Source organism: Strix uralensis, chromosome 9 (assembly GCF_047716275.1).
Source record: "Strix uralensis isolate ZFMK-TIS-50842 chromosome 9, bStrUra1, whole genome shotgun sequence".
Taxonomy (NCBI): Eukaryota; Metazoa; Chordata; class Aves; order Strigiformes; family Strigidae; genus Strix; species Strix uralensis.
Window position 1 is genome coordinate 30609210 of NC_133980.1, and position 14875 is coordinate 30624084.

At 51.2% G+C, this 14875-nt stretch overlaps 1 protein-coding gene across 1 annotated transcript in view; it reads left to right on the forward strand.

The window, feature by feature from the left end:
- Positions 1 to 6713: 6713 nt before the first annotated feature.
- LOC141946961 (hydrocephalus-inducing protein homolog) overlaps positions 6714 to 14875 on the forward strand; it is a 51727-nt gene continuing 43565 nt past the window's right edge. Inside the window, exons 1-4 of the mRNA XM_074877430.1 lie at positions 6714 to 6833; positions 7985 to 8110; positions 9747 to 9866; positions 12123 to 12257. Coding sequence (XP_074733531.1) covers positions 6714 to 6833; positions 7985 to 8110; positions 9747 to 9866; positions 12123 to 12257 — 501 coding nt within the window. The remainder of the gene's footprint in view (positions 6834 to 7984; positions 8111 to 9746; positions 9867 to 12122; positions 12258 to 14875) is intronic.

Here is a 14875-nt window from a genome sequence, read left to right on the forward strand (position 1 = left end):
TGTGGGCTCAAGGGGACAGTTAAGTGAAGGAGGAGGAGCGTAGGGAGACAGGATGTGTGCAAGGGTTGTGCTTTTGTGTCGTAGCTTTTGTGAGAGACAGACAAGCTTTGTGGGCCAAGAACAGCAGGACTAATCATGGGCATTTCTGGAGGGTTGTGTGCCTTCAGAGCTCTCGGCAAATGTCAGCCAGTTTGTCTGCTGCCCTGCAAATGCTGCTCGCTGGGAAGGAGAAATCTGACTGTCCCAAGTGAATGCTTCTCCCCAGCTGCTTTTCAGCTCACTTTGCCAGAGAGACTAAAAAAAGGGCTGCCCTTACGTGCAGGGACTGTGGATTGCACAGAGATACAGCCCAGCAAGCTTGAAATCATGGAGGGGCCAGTCCGACCTCCCCAGGGCCCTCTCCCGAGTTCAGGGCAGGGAGGGACCAGTGTGTCCAACAAGGCAGAAAAGCTCTCTGAGCTGTGGAGAGGAAGGAAGCTAAGCCCAGGGATGGAAGGTGCCATTATAGACTCAGATGTCCTGTCTGAAGGGAGGTTGGCTACCTCATCTGCTGCCTCTGCCTGGGGAGGGAGGGCTTGCATACCAGCAGAGGAGGGAGCTGTGTTGTGCCAGCAGCTGGAGCCTCCCAGAGTCAACCTGCAAAGCTGTCACTGCTCTTGCTCATGGAGAAGAAGTGTTACTGACAAGCTGGCTTCCTGAGCAGTCTCCTTGCTGGGCTAGTTACCCAGATCTGCTCCATAAGGAGGTTCATCAGCTCCCCTGCAGCCCAGCTATTCCTTGGGAAGGTGTGATGTAGCTGGCTTGGTTAATCCCAGATGTATTTTAATGAGATACCATTTGTAAAAGGAGTTCCCAGTGCTGGTGAGACCAGACAGGGCAAAAAAAAAGTTTCCAAACAGGTTTGTAAACCTCTGTCTTCTAGTGATAGGAAAATTAAACAGAAGCCATCTTTCTGCGTTCATCCCAGCGAGGTACTGTGAACCTGTCTGGGAGAAATCAGCATCCAGTTCCTGATTAAAAAGGTGGGAGCAACAGCCAGGGAGGGTTAAAAGAAGGTATGTGCCTTGAGGCTGTGCTAAAGGGAAACCCTAGATATTTGTTTCTCAGTCAGAAGTTCAGCTGATGGATGCCTCTAGAAGGTCCTGGTGCCTGGGCATAATTTTACTTGCCCTGCTCTGTTTTTCTTCAGAGATGGAGGATGCTGAGGGCTGAAGGCACCAGCTGGGTGCTTGGTGCCCTTCCATTTCCCTCTTCAAGGTTTTTAGGTGGGTGGCCAAGGCAGGAGGCAGGCAGCTGTTGATTTGCAGAAACAGACTCTACAACTCAGAGAGAGTTATACAGCAGGTGTGTTTACTCCGGCGCCGGGGTGCAAGGGGATTTCTCCACAAAGCTTTCACCCCAACAGCACATTTTACCAGAAACTTCTAGAGTGTGGATATACATATTCATTGGATCACATAACACAAATATCCATATGCATAAGTGAGGTTGGGTTAGCTTTTATCTTTTAATTTTTTTATCCTCATTTTTTGTTTTTTAATGTGGCTACTGTCTTGTCTTCTAAAATCCCAGCTGTTTTAAATGATATCAGTGGCTTGGCAGATTCATTCTTTCAGGCCTTCGGTGCTCCCTGCACAGACCGATCAGCGTTTCTGATCAACCGGTCTGATTTCACAAGTGGCTCCACTCCTGCTTTGTGTTTTGAAGGGTTTTCCCCTCTGCTTTTGAGGCCGTATGCTTATTACAGAGCTGTTTTTTCATGAGTGGGAAGGTTTCTCTCAAGGAGAATCTGCAGATGTTTGGGGCTGGTTTTGTTCCTGGCTCTTTGATTCATGGTAGTTCTTGGGATGTGTGAAGGATGGGAAGAGGTTCAAAGGAAGAACCCGAGGAGCTGGTTTAAGAGTTCAGCTTGGATGATCTCTATGTTGAAAATGAAAACCTGCCCCTCTGCTCCCACTGCCAAAATGTGATGTGCTGGGAGTCAGCATGCAGACCTCGATCACGTCAAAGCTGTGGAGTCTGAGAGTACTTCCACGGCAGAGAGCAGAGGCTCTTTTGTGGGGTGCACTAGGTGCCCTGTTTAAAAATCGTAAAGCCCTGGCTGAGGTTCCAGCCCAGGACGGCCTCTGTGTGGCTGTTCTTTAACAAAACGCCCAGTTTTTGTGGCAAAAGACTTTCGGATACAAATGCAGTCAAATATTTGACTAATCCAGCAATTGCTTTGGGATTTTGCTTGAGTTCAAACTCAGCAATTGTGGCTGTTGTGTGGTTGTATTAAGCCTATGAAGGCAACTGCCCAGAGCAGGTAAAGCCACATTCCACTTTGCCTTTTTTCTTGATGCCTGCTCACATTGTAACTTCCTCCCCCAGCAGAGCTGGTGCCTTCAGGCTGCCCCAGCACCTCTTGGCACAGCCCGTGTGCTGCAGGGAGCTGCACCCGCTGGCCTGGCAGTGGCAAGGAGACCAGCTTGTCCCTTCAGTGCTTCACAAGGCATAAAGAAAGCAAGCTGCGCCTTTCCCAGAACTGCTTCTGAACACGCTTTGTAGCTGCTGTGACTGTGCCTGGGGCTCCTGTGGGCTGAGGCTGAAATGCATGTCACAGGCTGGGTTTGTCCCTTCCCTGTGTCCCACTTACAGCTCTTGTTTTTTCTAATCTTCCTCTCCTTTACTTCATATCACAGAACCAGATGTTGGTGTTTGCAAGTGCCCTGCAGGAGAGGTACTGGACCTGCTGGGGCTTTGGATGACCGATTTGCTGTGAAACCAGGAGCCAAGGAGACCCGTCCCGCTGCAAATGGAGCTGCCAAGTGATGCCAGAAGCTGCAAATGCCAACCAAGCTGTGGTGGACCAGGTAAAGCACATTGTTTTTTTTCTTGTCCTGGAGAAGTTGGAGGGAAGGACCACTTGTGGCATTTAGCGTGGTCCTTGGAGCTGACCATGGGAGGATCTTGCTGGGCTGTGGGTGCTCGGGTATTGCCATGGTTTTAAATGCATGAGATGTCCAGTGGTAGAGAGCTGCCATGTGCTTGGGCTCTGAAGGAGGCTCTGTGCCCTCCTTGGGTGGAGGAGAGGAGGGCCTGGTGCTCCCCAGCCTGTGGTGCCCCATGGCACTGGGTGGGATGGAGAGTGCCCTGGCAGGACCCTGCCAGCTGAGGAGAAGAGCTGGGTGTGGAGGAGGAGAGACTGACCCCTGCTCTGCCTCTGTGACTGTGAAAGGCCACTAAGCCCTGCTCCTACAGTGCGCTGGTACTGCAGCATGTTTCTGCCCTCAATATGGTGGGGACTTAGGTGGTTTTTAGCTGCCAGAGGAAACACAAGGCCAGGAGAGTTGGGATTAAGGTAGAGTGAGCCCCAGAACTATCGAAGCATCCTGTAACTGTGTAGGTGATCAGTGCCCTTGACAACTGTCCACTTTCTTGTTTAGGCTGAGATGCCTAAGGGCAGTACCCTGCTGAGTCAGGCCTGAACCTCCATCCAGAATGGACCCATCTTCCTGTGGCATTGTCTCCTGGCAGTCACAGCCTCACAGTTACTGCCTTGCTAACCTCCATGTCAGAGATTCCCCTTGAGCTGTGATTAACTTCTTGAGGCTTGTAAATTTTCTTCTGCATTTACACAAAGACAGCTGGCTGGATTTAATGGTTTCATAGTATTACAGAAAAAGAAAAGCTAAGAGGCATTACATTTGTTGGGGCCAAGGACTTTGATTTGTTTCAAAAAGCAACGGGGAAAAACGAGTTTACTCTTTTTGGATTTCATGGTTGCACCGCTAATGTCAGGGTGTGCAAAATGTAGGCATTTGAGATACTGTCTTGATTTAGAAAAGGAGTAGAGAACCAGCTCAGGGTTTGGAAGTGAGATGTAAAATAAACAGAAAGTGAGGAAAAAAATTGATTCCGAACATGGGAATAAAAAGGGAGAAAGCAAACCCAGGGCTGTGTGTTGAGGTGTGTGCTACCAAAAAGATCAATGTTCTCCCCTGCAATGTGGGATTGCATTGCTCAGGGGAAGGCAGGACAAACATGGTTAAAAGGAGCCAACTTTATTTCCCTTCTTTCTCAGAAGAAAACAAGTACAAACCCTACTTGGATTAGAGAGGATTATGGACTGTCCATTGGGGAATTCATGATTGGAACTTCATGATGATGCAGTTGGGTAAGTGATCTCACTGCAGTTATTTGGTAGGAGACCTTTTGATAGCATCTAAAAGGGTTTGAGTGTCGCAGTCAGTCCCTTCGTTGAGCGCTGGAGTTCTTCCTTCATGGGTTAAAACGGGGGAAGGGAATGCTCCCACGGATGGTGTAAGCTGTCTGTGCCAGCACTGCCCTCCTCTCCCTGGGGCCTCACTGCAGCCCTTGTCTTTGCCTTTGCTGCAGCTCCGTGTCCTCTGCAAGACACCAGCTGTGCCCAGTTACTCTGTGGGTTCGATCTGGTGAGTGCAGCACTGATGCCAGGAAAGATGTTTCTGATGTGCCTGTGTCACCCGCCAGGGGCTCTGGTCCTGGTGTCCAGAAGCTGGGCAGTGCCTGTGCTGGGGCTTTGTCTCGGAGCCTGCAGCAGGGCTGTGGGGGGATGCAGGCTGATGGTGCTCTGTGTCCTTCTGGCACTGCAGCAAGAGAGAGGTTAATAATGCCACACGCCTGCTGCTGCCCTTGGCTGTATGCTCATGTGTTTCTGCAGGAGGATGAGAGCTGTCAGCAGCATTTTCCAGGGGATGGGGGAAGGATTTTCAGCCCTGTAGAGCAGCTCCCTGCATGAACCCTGTGCCTCTGAAGAGAGCAGGGCCAGCAGCCTGCTTCGGTCAGACCCTGCTAGGATGGAGGAGGGTGGCTTGTCTGAAGTGCTGAGGGGGCTGGGTTGCTTCTGTGCTGGGCTGTGTGCCAGTGTGATCCCCTCTCCACGCCCTGGGCTGCTCCACATGTGTCCTCTTGGAGTCAGAAATGCAGGCAGCCAGCTGAGAGCCAAGTGTGATTTGGGAATGATGGCTCCAAGCTGAGCTTACTGGTGACAGTTGGATATTGTGCAGGAAAGCAGAGGGGAGCTCATGGGGCAGAGAGAGTGTTGGCAAGGGAAGAGGGGCTTCTTGGTCCCTGAGGGAGCAGAGATGGATATGTCCAACCTCAGGAGTGGAGAGGGGGCAGCAATATAAACTCCGTACGTCCTCGTGGTGATGTTTCACCACCCATTTCACCTCAGTGGTGAAATTTCAGCTTCTGGGCTCTCTTTTTGAAAGCGTGGGTCTCCCCTGGGGACAGATGGCTGATGCTTCCTTTTGTGGCTGGCTTGCAAGCCTTCTTGGAACTGATAAGCCTGGTTCATTGGGAAGAAACCCGTAAGAGACTTGGGCCTCCCTCGACTTCCCTGTCTCAGCTGCACCCGTGTACCTGGGCAGGGAGCTCTGTGAGAGGGGGGGTCTGTCTGAGAACTTTCCATCTCCAGGCATGGTGAGGCCCAGGACTGGGTCAGAAAGTGGAACGAGGTCAGCAAGGGACTGTCTGTAGCCGCTTCCCCGTGCCGGGGTAATGCACCCGGGGCTGCGGCTGTGCTGGAGCCGGGCGGGTGTGCTGGAGGTGGTTTCAGGGCCTGCTTGCTGTGCTCACTGGGTGCTTTGGGCGCTGAGCATCCCTGTCCCCTCTGCCCCCATGTCACAGAGCTGTCCCCCCCGCCCCCCATTGTGTCCTCGCCGTTGCCATGGCAGTGTTGGGGCTGCCCAGTGCCGGGATGCCCAGTTGCCCTGGCAACGGGGACAACAGCCTGTCTGGCATCGGGATCCTCCTGTGAGTGTGTCCCCACAGCCCCTGCAGAGAGGGAGAGGTGGGGGATGCTGGGGAGTGGTGTCTGCGTCCCCTTCCCGGCCGAAAGCCAGAGGGCGGCTCTGGGTGCTGGTGCTGTCGGGTGGCTCAGCCACAGGCAGGCAGGGGGGAGCTTGGGAGCGGGGCGGAGCAGGGACCCGGGCTGCAGAGGAGTTCGGGGGGGGGGGGGTGACACCCCCTGCCCCATGCCGCAGGGCTGGGGGCATCCCTTGTGCGAGATGGGGGTGCCTGGGGCAGGGGGGTGCCCGGGGTAGGGGGCCCTCGGTCCTGCATTTGAAATCTGTAGGGATTTTCTGAGCAGCAGTTCCTGCGTACGTCCAGGGAAAGGAGTGGTGGGCTTGGCAGTGCTAGGTCTACAGTTTCACTTGATGATCTTAAAGGTCTTTTCCAGCCTAAACGATTCTATGAAATGTGGTCCAGATGCCAGAAAAAGAGTAAATAAAAAAGGACATGCAAAGTTGGCAAGCCAGGATAGCAGAGATCGGATGCTGGGAAGGGGAAAATGGTGCTGTAAATACTTAAGGCAGGAGCCACAGCAGTAAATGGTAGTATGTGGAGCTGGGGACTCTCCAGCAGACCCTTGGAAGGGACCCTTGGTCCATCTCACTGTCAGCTGACAGATGAAGTTCATGAAAAGAAATAGTTGTGGCTCGTGGGACTGCACCCACAGCAAAAGGCTTTTTTGGCTCAGGGAATATTTTTATGGAGTTTTACTTCTATGAATCTTAACTCTGCCACTTAAATATGGTCTAATCATGAAACAGTGTGGGGCGGCCTTATGTTCTCCGCTTAGGAAGGATGCCACAGCCTGGAGACACAGGTGTATCCTTTGGGTCTGCTGTGAATGGGATTCTAGATTTTCAAAGTCTCATTGTTACACCTTCCAGGTTTGCCTAGTCATGGCCACTGGGAAGATTCATCGGTCCATGGGATCCTCCAGAATGGCTGATGGACTCCAGAGTAAGGTGGCAGTACGTCGTTATCCGAAGCTGGTCAGAGAGGCAGAGCAGCGTGTGCCTGTAAGTACCTGCTGGGGGCTGGGTAGGAGCTGGGTTAAGGCTGGAAGCTGCCCCTGTCCCTCCTCTGCCTTCCCCTCCTGTTGTCAGGGTGCTGTGGAGCCAGGCACCACCTCCCCACCTCTTTGCTGCCGTGCTTCTGTTGGAGGGGGCTGTCATGGTGCAGTGGGGGGTGGACTGTGTTGCTTCAGGGTCAGGGTCTTGCCTGAACGTGCCAGTGGAGCCGAGATAAAGGAATTACTGGGCATTGCACGGGAACAGCTGAAGCACAAACGTGCTTCCTTCCGTCCTCTTTGCTGTGTGGGCAGTAACATCTTCTGTCACGTGGGCATACCTGCCAGTGCTGCCCTGGCCACACCGCTGGGCAGCTGGGCATGTGGTGGGCTGCTCAAACCGCCTGGAGTCTTGACAGGACACGACTGTCCCAGATAGAATAGCTTCCAAAAGAGTTGTTTCATGGTATCTCGTGTCCTGTGTGGAGCACAGATGCAGCCGTGCAAACAGCAGTGGATTCAGGGCGATTCCTCCTTCCCACCCACAACTGTCCCCTCTGCTGGCTGGAGCTCCCTTCACTGGAGGTGACCCAGTGCTGAGGCTCTGTCAAGGAGACATCTCTGTATCCTTCTGTGGAGGGGTCTGTGAGGCCAGAACAGCGAGAAAACAAGTGCTAATGGAAAAGAAATAACGAAAACTTGGACCCATTCCTCTCCACCTCAGTCTTGGCACAACACTGCTTTTCTGCTTTCCTCTGACTCACCCAGCAGTGCCATCTCCACCTGCGTGTTGGCTGTGAGCACTGTGCAAGGGTGGAGTTAGGGGATTTCTGATAACTCCTCCCCGCTCTCTTCAAAGGTCTCTGGCTCAATCCAGCAAAACTCAAGAGGGAACAAATACCCAAAGAGCAGAAATCCCCAAACATGTCACATCACCTCATGAAGGAGAAGCTAATGGGACAGAGCCACTTGCTTAGAGCGTGTGTATTCCTCTCTATATCATTAATTTACTGATGTTAAATATTTCAGCAGGTAATTTACGGGACTTCCAGGACTATCCTAGTGGCTGTGATCACAAATTACTCATCAGTGGCACTTGAACGAGAAAGTCTTTCTGTAGAAAGGCATTTCTGTAGCTCTTGCTGGTGTTTTGCATTTCAGCTGACTCCCTCTGCCTTCCTGAAGGAGATGTCTCTTACCACCAAGCAGAGGCTGGCCAGCACCCGGGAGATGAGGCGGCCCCGGATTACCCAGCTTCTAGACATGGGTGAAGCCTCCCATCACAAGGTAGCCTTTTCCTGCCCTTTTCCTTGCTGCTTGATGTGACATTTGAAGAGGGTGTGTGTTTGTGACAGGCGTGCCTCCGGCTCATCTGAATACCTCAGTGGCTAGGGCCTGTTGTCTTTTCAAACTGCTGGTGGTGGTGGAGTTCCTTCTGCTGGGGAAAGGTAGAACGTTTTTCCCTGGTGAGAGGTTGGAAGTCCTGATCTGCACTAAGTCAATATAAATAACCTCTGCTGAAGTTGGTGGGTTTTGCTGGAATTTAGCTGATACTGGGGGAAGGCTGGGGCAGGCCACAAGGGCTCAAGCTTGCCATTTTCCATCCTCCTGGTGAAATAGCCACCTCGTGCTTTGGTGTAGTCACTGTCAAATGCTTGGGGTCATGGGACTCCCTCAACGGTGGCAGCATTGCCCCTTGAAGGCTGAGGGCCTATAGAAGTTACTCGAGATTTAACAAAACCAAGTGCATTAATGTTTTGGGTTGGAACAATGTGTGGGACCTTTACAGGGTGTTAGATTTTGCAGGCTGCCAGATATACAGGGGAATGGCCCTGGGCAGAGGGGAGTGGAAGTGCGTTCTCTGGATCAGTGGTTACTTAGATGTATGTTTAAGCTGCTTTTCTCACAGGACTGCTCACCACAGCACACAGTCCAAACGGGTGGATCGCTGAGGTAGGCTGTTGAGTGGAAAATTGCCAGCAAGAGACCTGTAACCAATTGGTTAAGGATTGCCCTAGGCAGCACAGGAGGCTGGGAACGCATCAGATGAGCGCACACATAACTGGCAGCGTGCTGCAGGCACGAGCTGCCGTGTGAGCGTGGCTCCTGTGGAGCAGCAGGAGGCCTGCCTGGGTCTTTTGAGTGGGAACAGTGCAGCTGGGAGAGGGGAGACAAAGCAGGGAGGAATTTTCTCAAGTATTGCCTCTGCTCTGTGAACATTTGCTGTTTGTGTATAGTTTCAGACATGCTTCTGCAGTGGTATTAAATGAAATGGCAATAATGGAATACAATAAAGCATTTATTTAAAGCCTGTGGAAAAAGGAGATACCAAGTCCAGTCTTACTGAAGTTGCCCAGTAATGCTGAGAAAAGAGCTAAACCTTACCACTATCCAGCATTCACCTCCTTTGTCTTTTTCCCAACTACTGTGTTACCTTCTTTTTAGCCTTACCTCCTCTGGTAGTGTTGTCTTCTAACTGGTTTCTAGGCTCTCTATCAAAAAAGATATTTAGGGATGTGTGGGACTCGGTCTCTGTCTCAGAGTAAAGATCATCCCAAAATTGTTTCCCATGGAGTCTCGTGTAAATTCTTGGGTTTCGCCTGCTCCATGAGTGCTCGTGGCTCTTCCAGGAAGTGCTCTTGGAGCTGTGTGACCACCTTAGCACAGGGCTCTGCTGGCAGTAAGCGCTGCCTTGCATTCTGGAGAAGGAAACCTGGAGGAACACCCGCCAAAAGAGCTTCTTAGCTTGAGCTTGAACTTTTGATCAGCTCAGAACACAGGTGGGGAGCTGTTTCCCTAGCGTGAGCTGCGTGGACATACTCACCAAGAGACTGTACTCCACTGGAGATCGGTGTAGGATTCTTTCATGAATCTTTCTCCCAGCAGCTGACCCTCCTCTCACTGCTCTGTCTTGCCTCTCCAGTTCTCAGCAGTTGACCTGGAACAGAGCTTGTTTCAGCCTTTTCCTTCAGAGGTGGTATTTCAGAACTACGTCCCCTTCGAGGTCTACGAAGTGCCACTGATTCTGAGGAACACTGACAAGGTAAGTGGTGGGATGCGGAGGTTTAACACTGTGCTGGAAGAGGAGAGCAGAGTAATTCCTGTGGTTTACAGCATAACAAATTATCTGCTGCAGCACAGCACACCCAGAATAAAATGTCTCACCACCTTTATTCTGCAAGATGGTGGAAATCTTCCCATGCTGGGGATTCTCCCCTTGATTTTGGCCACGCATTGGTGGTATGTAACGCAAAGGAGCTTTTCTAGTCGGCGTCCTTCCCCTTGAAAGCCCTGGATTGATGGGAACGTTGAGGGTTGTACAGTTCTTACCTGCTCTCCTGCTTTACCTCGAGTGTGCACCATATGCTGGTGGCTCCCTGGTTAATCTCGGTTTCTGGCAGGGCACCTCTGCCTCTCACAGCCTGTTTAGCTGCCTCTGTGCAGCTCACTGTCAAGGCCCAGAGCTTGAGCCTTCTCCATGCTGGAGGAAGTTATGGTTAGTGGCATTATCACTCCAGGAAGGGTGTTTTGAAGCAGCAGGGGAAATGGACTGATTTAGCAGAAGCAGTGGGAGGCCTTTAGGTGCCACTTTAGGCTCCTGCTGAGCTTAATGCAGTTCTGCTCAGGTTTTTCTAAGCAACGTGGCTCTCTGCTTTCCCTTTGGAGAACCACAGCACATCCAGAGTAATGTTCTCTTGAAGGTCTCCACCTTTACTTGAAAAAATTGTGATCGTTTTGAGATTTCCCAGGAGAGTTGAGAAGGGAGAAGTTGAAAAATGCCAGCAATGTTGTTGCACTGTAAAGAGGAAAATTGAGACCTTTTGAATTTTGGCAGGGGAAACGTTTGCTTCAATGAGGCATGTGCCAAGAGCAGCTGGTGGGAAAAGGCAGGAGGGAGGAAAGGAGCTGAGTGGGAAAGTGCTCTGGGAGAGAACATTGTACACGCAAGGGTTTCTCTTGACATGTAAGAGTAAGTGTGCTGGAAGCAGAGAATGTTCAGAAAAAGAAAGGTGTAATTAAAGATACTGTTCTGTAATGAAGAGTAAGATGTGTACGTGAGAGGAGGGCAGGACGGGCAGAGGGAAGTGTCCCTGAGAGCACGTGAATTAACCCCCCCTCCAAATCTACCAGTCTTGTTGGAAAACAAACAAGTGGACAAAAAAAGCTGTCAGGGCATGTTGCAGGTGGGGGAACAGCAAGAGAAGTCAGAGTATATTCTGAGATAACAGGTTTTGACAGGGACGTGGTTGGAAATGGAAGACCCTTTGGCAAAGACAGTTGCAGGGTGGTCCCTCAGTTATTCCTGGAGAGTCCTGCGCCATTCCTGGCCTGGCGTTTAGCTTGGGAATACTGGAAAGAGCAGCGTGGGTGCCCCTGTCCAAGGGATACCATTCATGGGGTCCACGCTGATTCTGGGCCCTGGCAGAATGGATTCCATCCTGGTGTATTAGGTGCATGTACCTCTGTAAGGAACTGAAGGAATTGATGCCTCAAACATTCATCGACAGAGAAAACCTCCAGGACAAGCTGTGGCCTTTGTGATTAGTCTAAGGAATGTCACCCGAGGGAGCAGGAGTGTATGGAAGGCTGCACCCCCCACTCCCTTGCAGTTGTACTGACAAACTCCTTATGTGGGCCTCAGAGGGGGGAAACTGAGTGGAACCGAAAGTTTCCCCTCAAGCACAAAGACCGCTAATCCCTGGCTGCACTGTGTAAGCCCGGTACTGTGTGGCTCTATTGTGTAAGCCAGACACCATGCTTGCCTTGCTAACAACTTCGTGCCTTCACCGTTGAAGGGGCGACAAGGCCTGACAAGAGGTGAGCATTTCTGCCCCAGAAGCAGAAGTATGTTAATCAGCTGATAAGATGAACTGAAACTTTGCTGTGTGTGCACCCACCGCCCAAGATGGTCGGACCTGAGACAACGCTGGATCCAGGGGTGCTGATCCAGATTTCTTTGACTCTCTTTCTCACCTTTCTACTGCTTTCCTTTCTTTTCTTTCTTACAGATTTATAAGAGATCACATTGCTTATTATCCTTTTCCAAGTTTAAATTGTTTTCTACTGCAAGTAAAACATTTTAACCGGTCATTTGGTGTTGTTTCACCTTAATTTAACCCAAGGGGATCACGGAACTGTTGTGACTTCCTGGGCTTCCATCCCAGGTTGTGACAACCTCAAGAGTTAAAAGTGCTTTGGAAAGGTGGTTAACACGGGATGTCCCCAGGGCATGGCCTGGTATTTTCTCCTCATGTTTCCATATGAGTGGCAAAATCATAGTTTCCTGTCTTTCCTGCAGGTTCCTCGGCTGGTGAAGGTTGTCTTGGAGACGTCGCCTTACTTCAAGTTGACCAGCCCCGGTGGTGTGTGCTGTAAGGTAGCACCTGGCATGTGTTCAACTTTCCAAATCCAGTTCACCCCTGAGGAGAACAAGGTGAGACTGGAGGTCCAGAGAGGTTGGTGCCTTCAGTGGAAGCTGAACCTGCAGGGCTGGATTCAGAACAGGGCATCTGCTGTGGGTTTTGAGGACTGTCCTGGTTCCAGTGGGGTTGCCCTGGATCTAGAACCGGGGGAAACTCTTTCCCCATGGTGAAGATTATGCTCTCATAGGCTGGAGTCTCTTATGCGTTTCAGACCATTTTTATCCTTCAGTGATGGAACATTTAATGTCATGTCTGCTGGTTTCAGAGATAAGAGAGTCTGCCGTCTGTGGTGGGGCGGCCTCCCAAGGTGTTGGTTTCTGGTATCTGTTCAGTGCTGTGTGATTATGGGTTTGCTCCACTAACGGTAGATACAGAGGTCTGTTTAAAAGGGACCTGTTATTTGGAAGACCCAAAGTGAGCCTGATCAGAGTGGGGACCGCCACCTTTGAAAACTGGAGTCACCTTAATGCCTAGCGTGTTGGACAAGGTAGCGAGACAGCGGAACATTATGTCTGAAGTCATCGCGGTTTTTACGCACTGGTTATAGCCCACAGCCTGCTGTGGGGTCTGCTCCAGGCTGTGGTCGGGCAGTCTGCAGCTGGTCCCCTCTTGGCACTGCAGGATGCTGTTAGCTGCTGCAGCAGGGACTGACGGGCTGTGCTTTCCCACCCTGCGCTTCCTTGAGCGTTCGCGAGGGAAGATGCACGTGGAACAGTAGGAAAATGGCAGGGTGGGGTGTGGATGTTTATCCATCTCTACCCAATGGTAGGGGTTTAATTATTATGGAAAATACTAGAGGAACAAATAGATCCAGAGAGCTTTTCTGTTTCCCATCGGGCAGCCACTTCCCTGCCTCACCCTGGACTGGAGCAAAGATGGTGCTTTTCCATCCCCTCTGTTTTCAAGCCTTGCAGCTGTGCTGTCCCTGAGGACACTTGTCTGTCTGCGATGCAGATGCGAGGCTGCGGCAGAGGGAGGGCTGTGCAGGTGGCAGGGAGCCAGCCTGGCACAGGCACACTGAGCTCTAGATGTCCCTAACTTGGCAGGAGGTTGTTGGGCTGCAGGTGGCTTTGAGACATCTGCCTGAACGAGCACGTACGGGAATAAACGGGCAGGTACAAGCTGCAGGCAGACACATTACCCAGAGCCTGCGGGGTGGCTGTGTCGTCATGCGTGTTACTGTGGTTGCTCTGTCAGCTGGCACCTCTTCCATGCCAAACACGCCATGCCTTTGCTTAGAGGTTTGCACATCAGTGCTGTGGCCCTGGCAGGTCTGATTCTCAGTGCTGTGGTGTGAAGGGTCAGTACTGTTATCTGGAGGCTTGTTAGTACAGAAGAATTTAATACCTGGCATGGAAGGGGGGAAGCATTGCAGGGAAACAAGGACAGGCAGGCTGAGTCCTTCCACCAGCATCCTGCTACCTCTTAGCACTGTTCTTCGCATGACTTTGTTGGAGAGGTGAGGCTAGGGGATAGCTTTGAGCCAGCAGATGTTTCTGCACCCAGCCAGAGGTACAAGATCTCTTTGGGCATACCTGCTTTTTCATCTTTCACTTGCTGCTTAGATATAGTTTAACACTTTGTCCTATCCTCAAACAGCATGGATATAGAAAACTAAAGAGGAAATGCCCTGTGGTCCCTAGCTCCCCATGCTTGTGAAATAATCTGTTCCTTTGGAGGGACTGAGAAATTATTTAACATTAATATTTAGGGTTAAAATTATGTTGTCCTAGGGCAGTTCTCCAAACTACCCAAGTGACACAAGAGCTTAATCTCATTGAAGCAAGTTTTGAAAAGTACACCGGTGCCTTCAAAATGTGATTTATTCATATTAATTAGTGTTCTTTTTGGGGGTGGCAGAGGTAAATTGGTGCCCATGAAGGGCAAAGTGCTGCTCTTCAAGTTTAGAGAGTCAGCAGAGCAACACGTGAACATCACCACAAATACAGGTAGGGTGAGAGAACCCTCAAGAACACCGATGTCCAATACTTTGTCCCTTGTCTTGCCCTTGAACTGGTGAGTGCATGGAGCAGGGAGCTCTGCCAGCGAGAGGTCCTGTGCACAGCTCCAGTGACACTCCGGTGGTTTCTGCTGCACTGGGGGTTGTGCAGGGCATGGGCAGAGGGATGCATGCTGCTCAGCGAGGAGCACGTGGGGATTTATACAGCAGAGTCAGAATTTTGTACGAATCGAACATTTTGTCTCGTACTTGATGGAGTGTGGGCCAGCGAAGTACCAGAGCGCTGTAGCTCAGCTTGAAATGTGTCACTAGTGCAGTCAGGAGGTGCACGGCACCTTGAAAACCCCTTAGCAAAGAGGCTTTGGGAAATGGCTCTGTAGAGTCACCTGCGTTGGGCTTGCAGTGGCTTGCATGCAGAGTACCTGTGTGTAGTTGTGGAAGGCTTACGAGTGCTGCCTTTGAACAGCCTCTGCCCCTCTGCTGCTCCATCATCTGCAGGGATGGTGGATCACCCAGTGAGCTGGGACGCAGGTACAAGCCCCTCTGCCAGGGCTGGGCAGTCCTCCTGCTGTGGAGTTGGTTTGAATCTGTTCTTCCCCGGGGTCAGTCTGAATTCAGCGAAGTCACTCCTGATTCAAGGGAGTAAAATTGCGGCTAAGCCCTAAATAA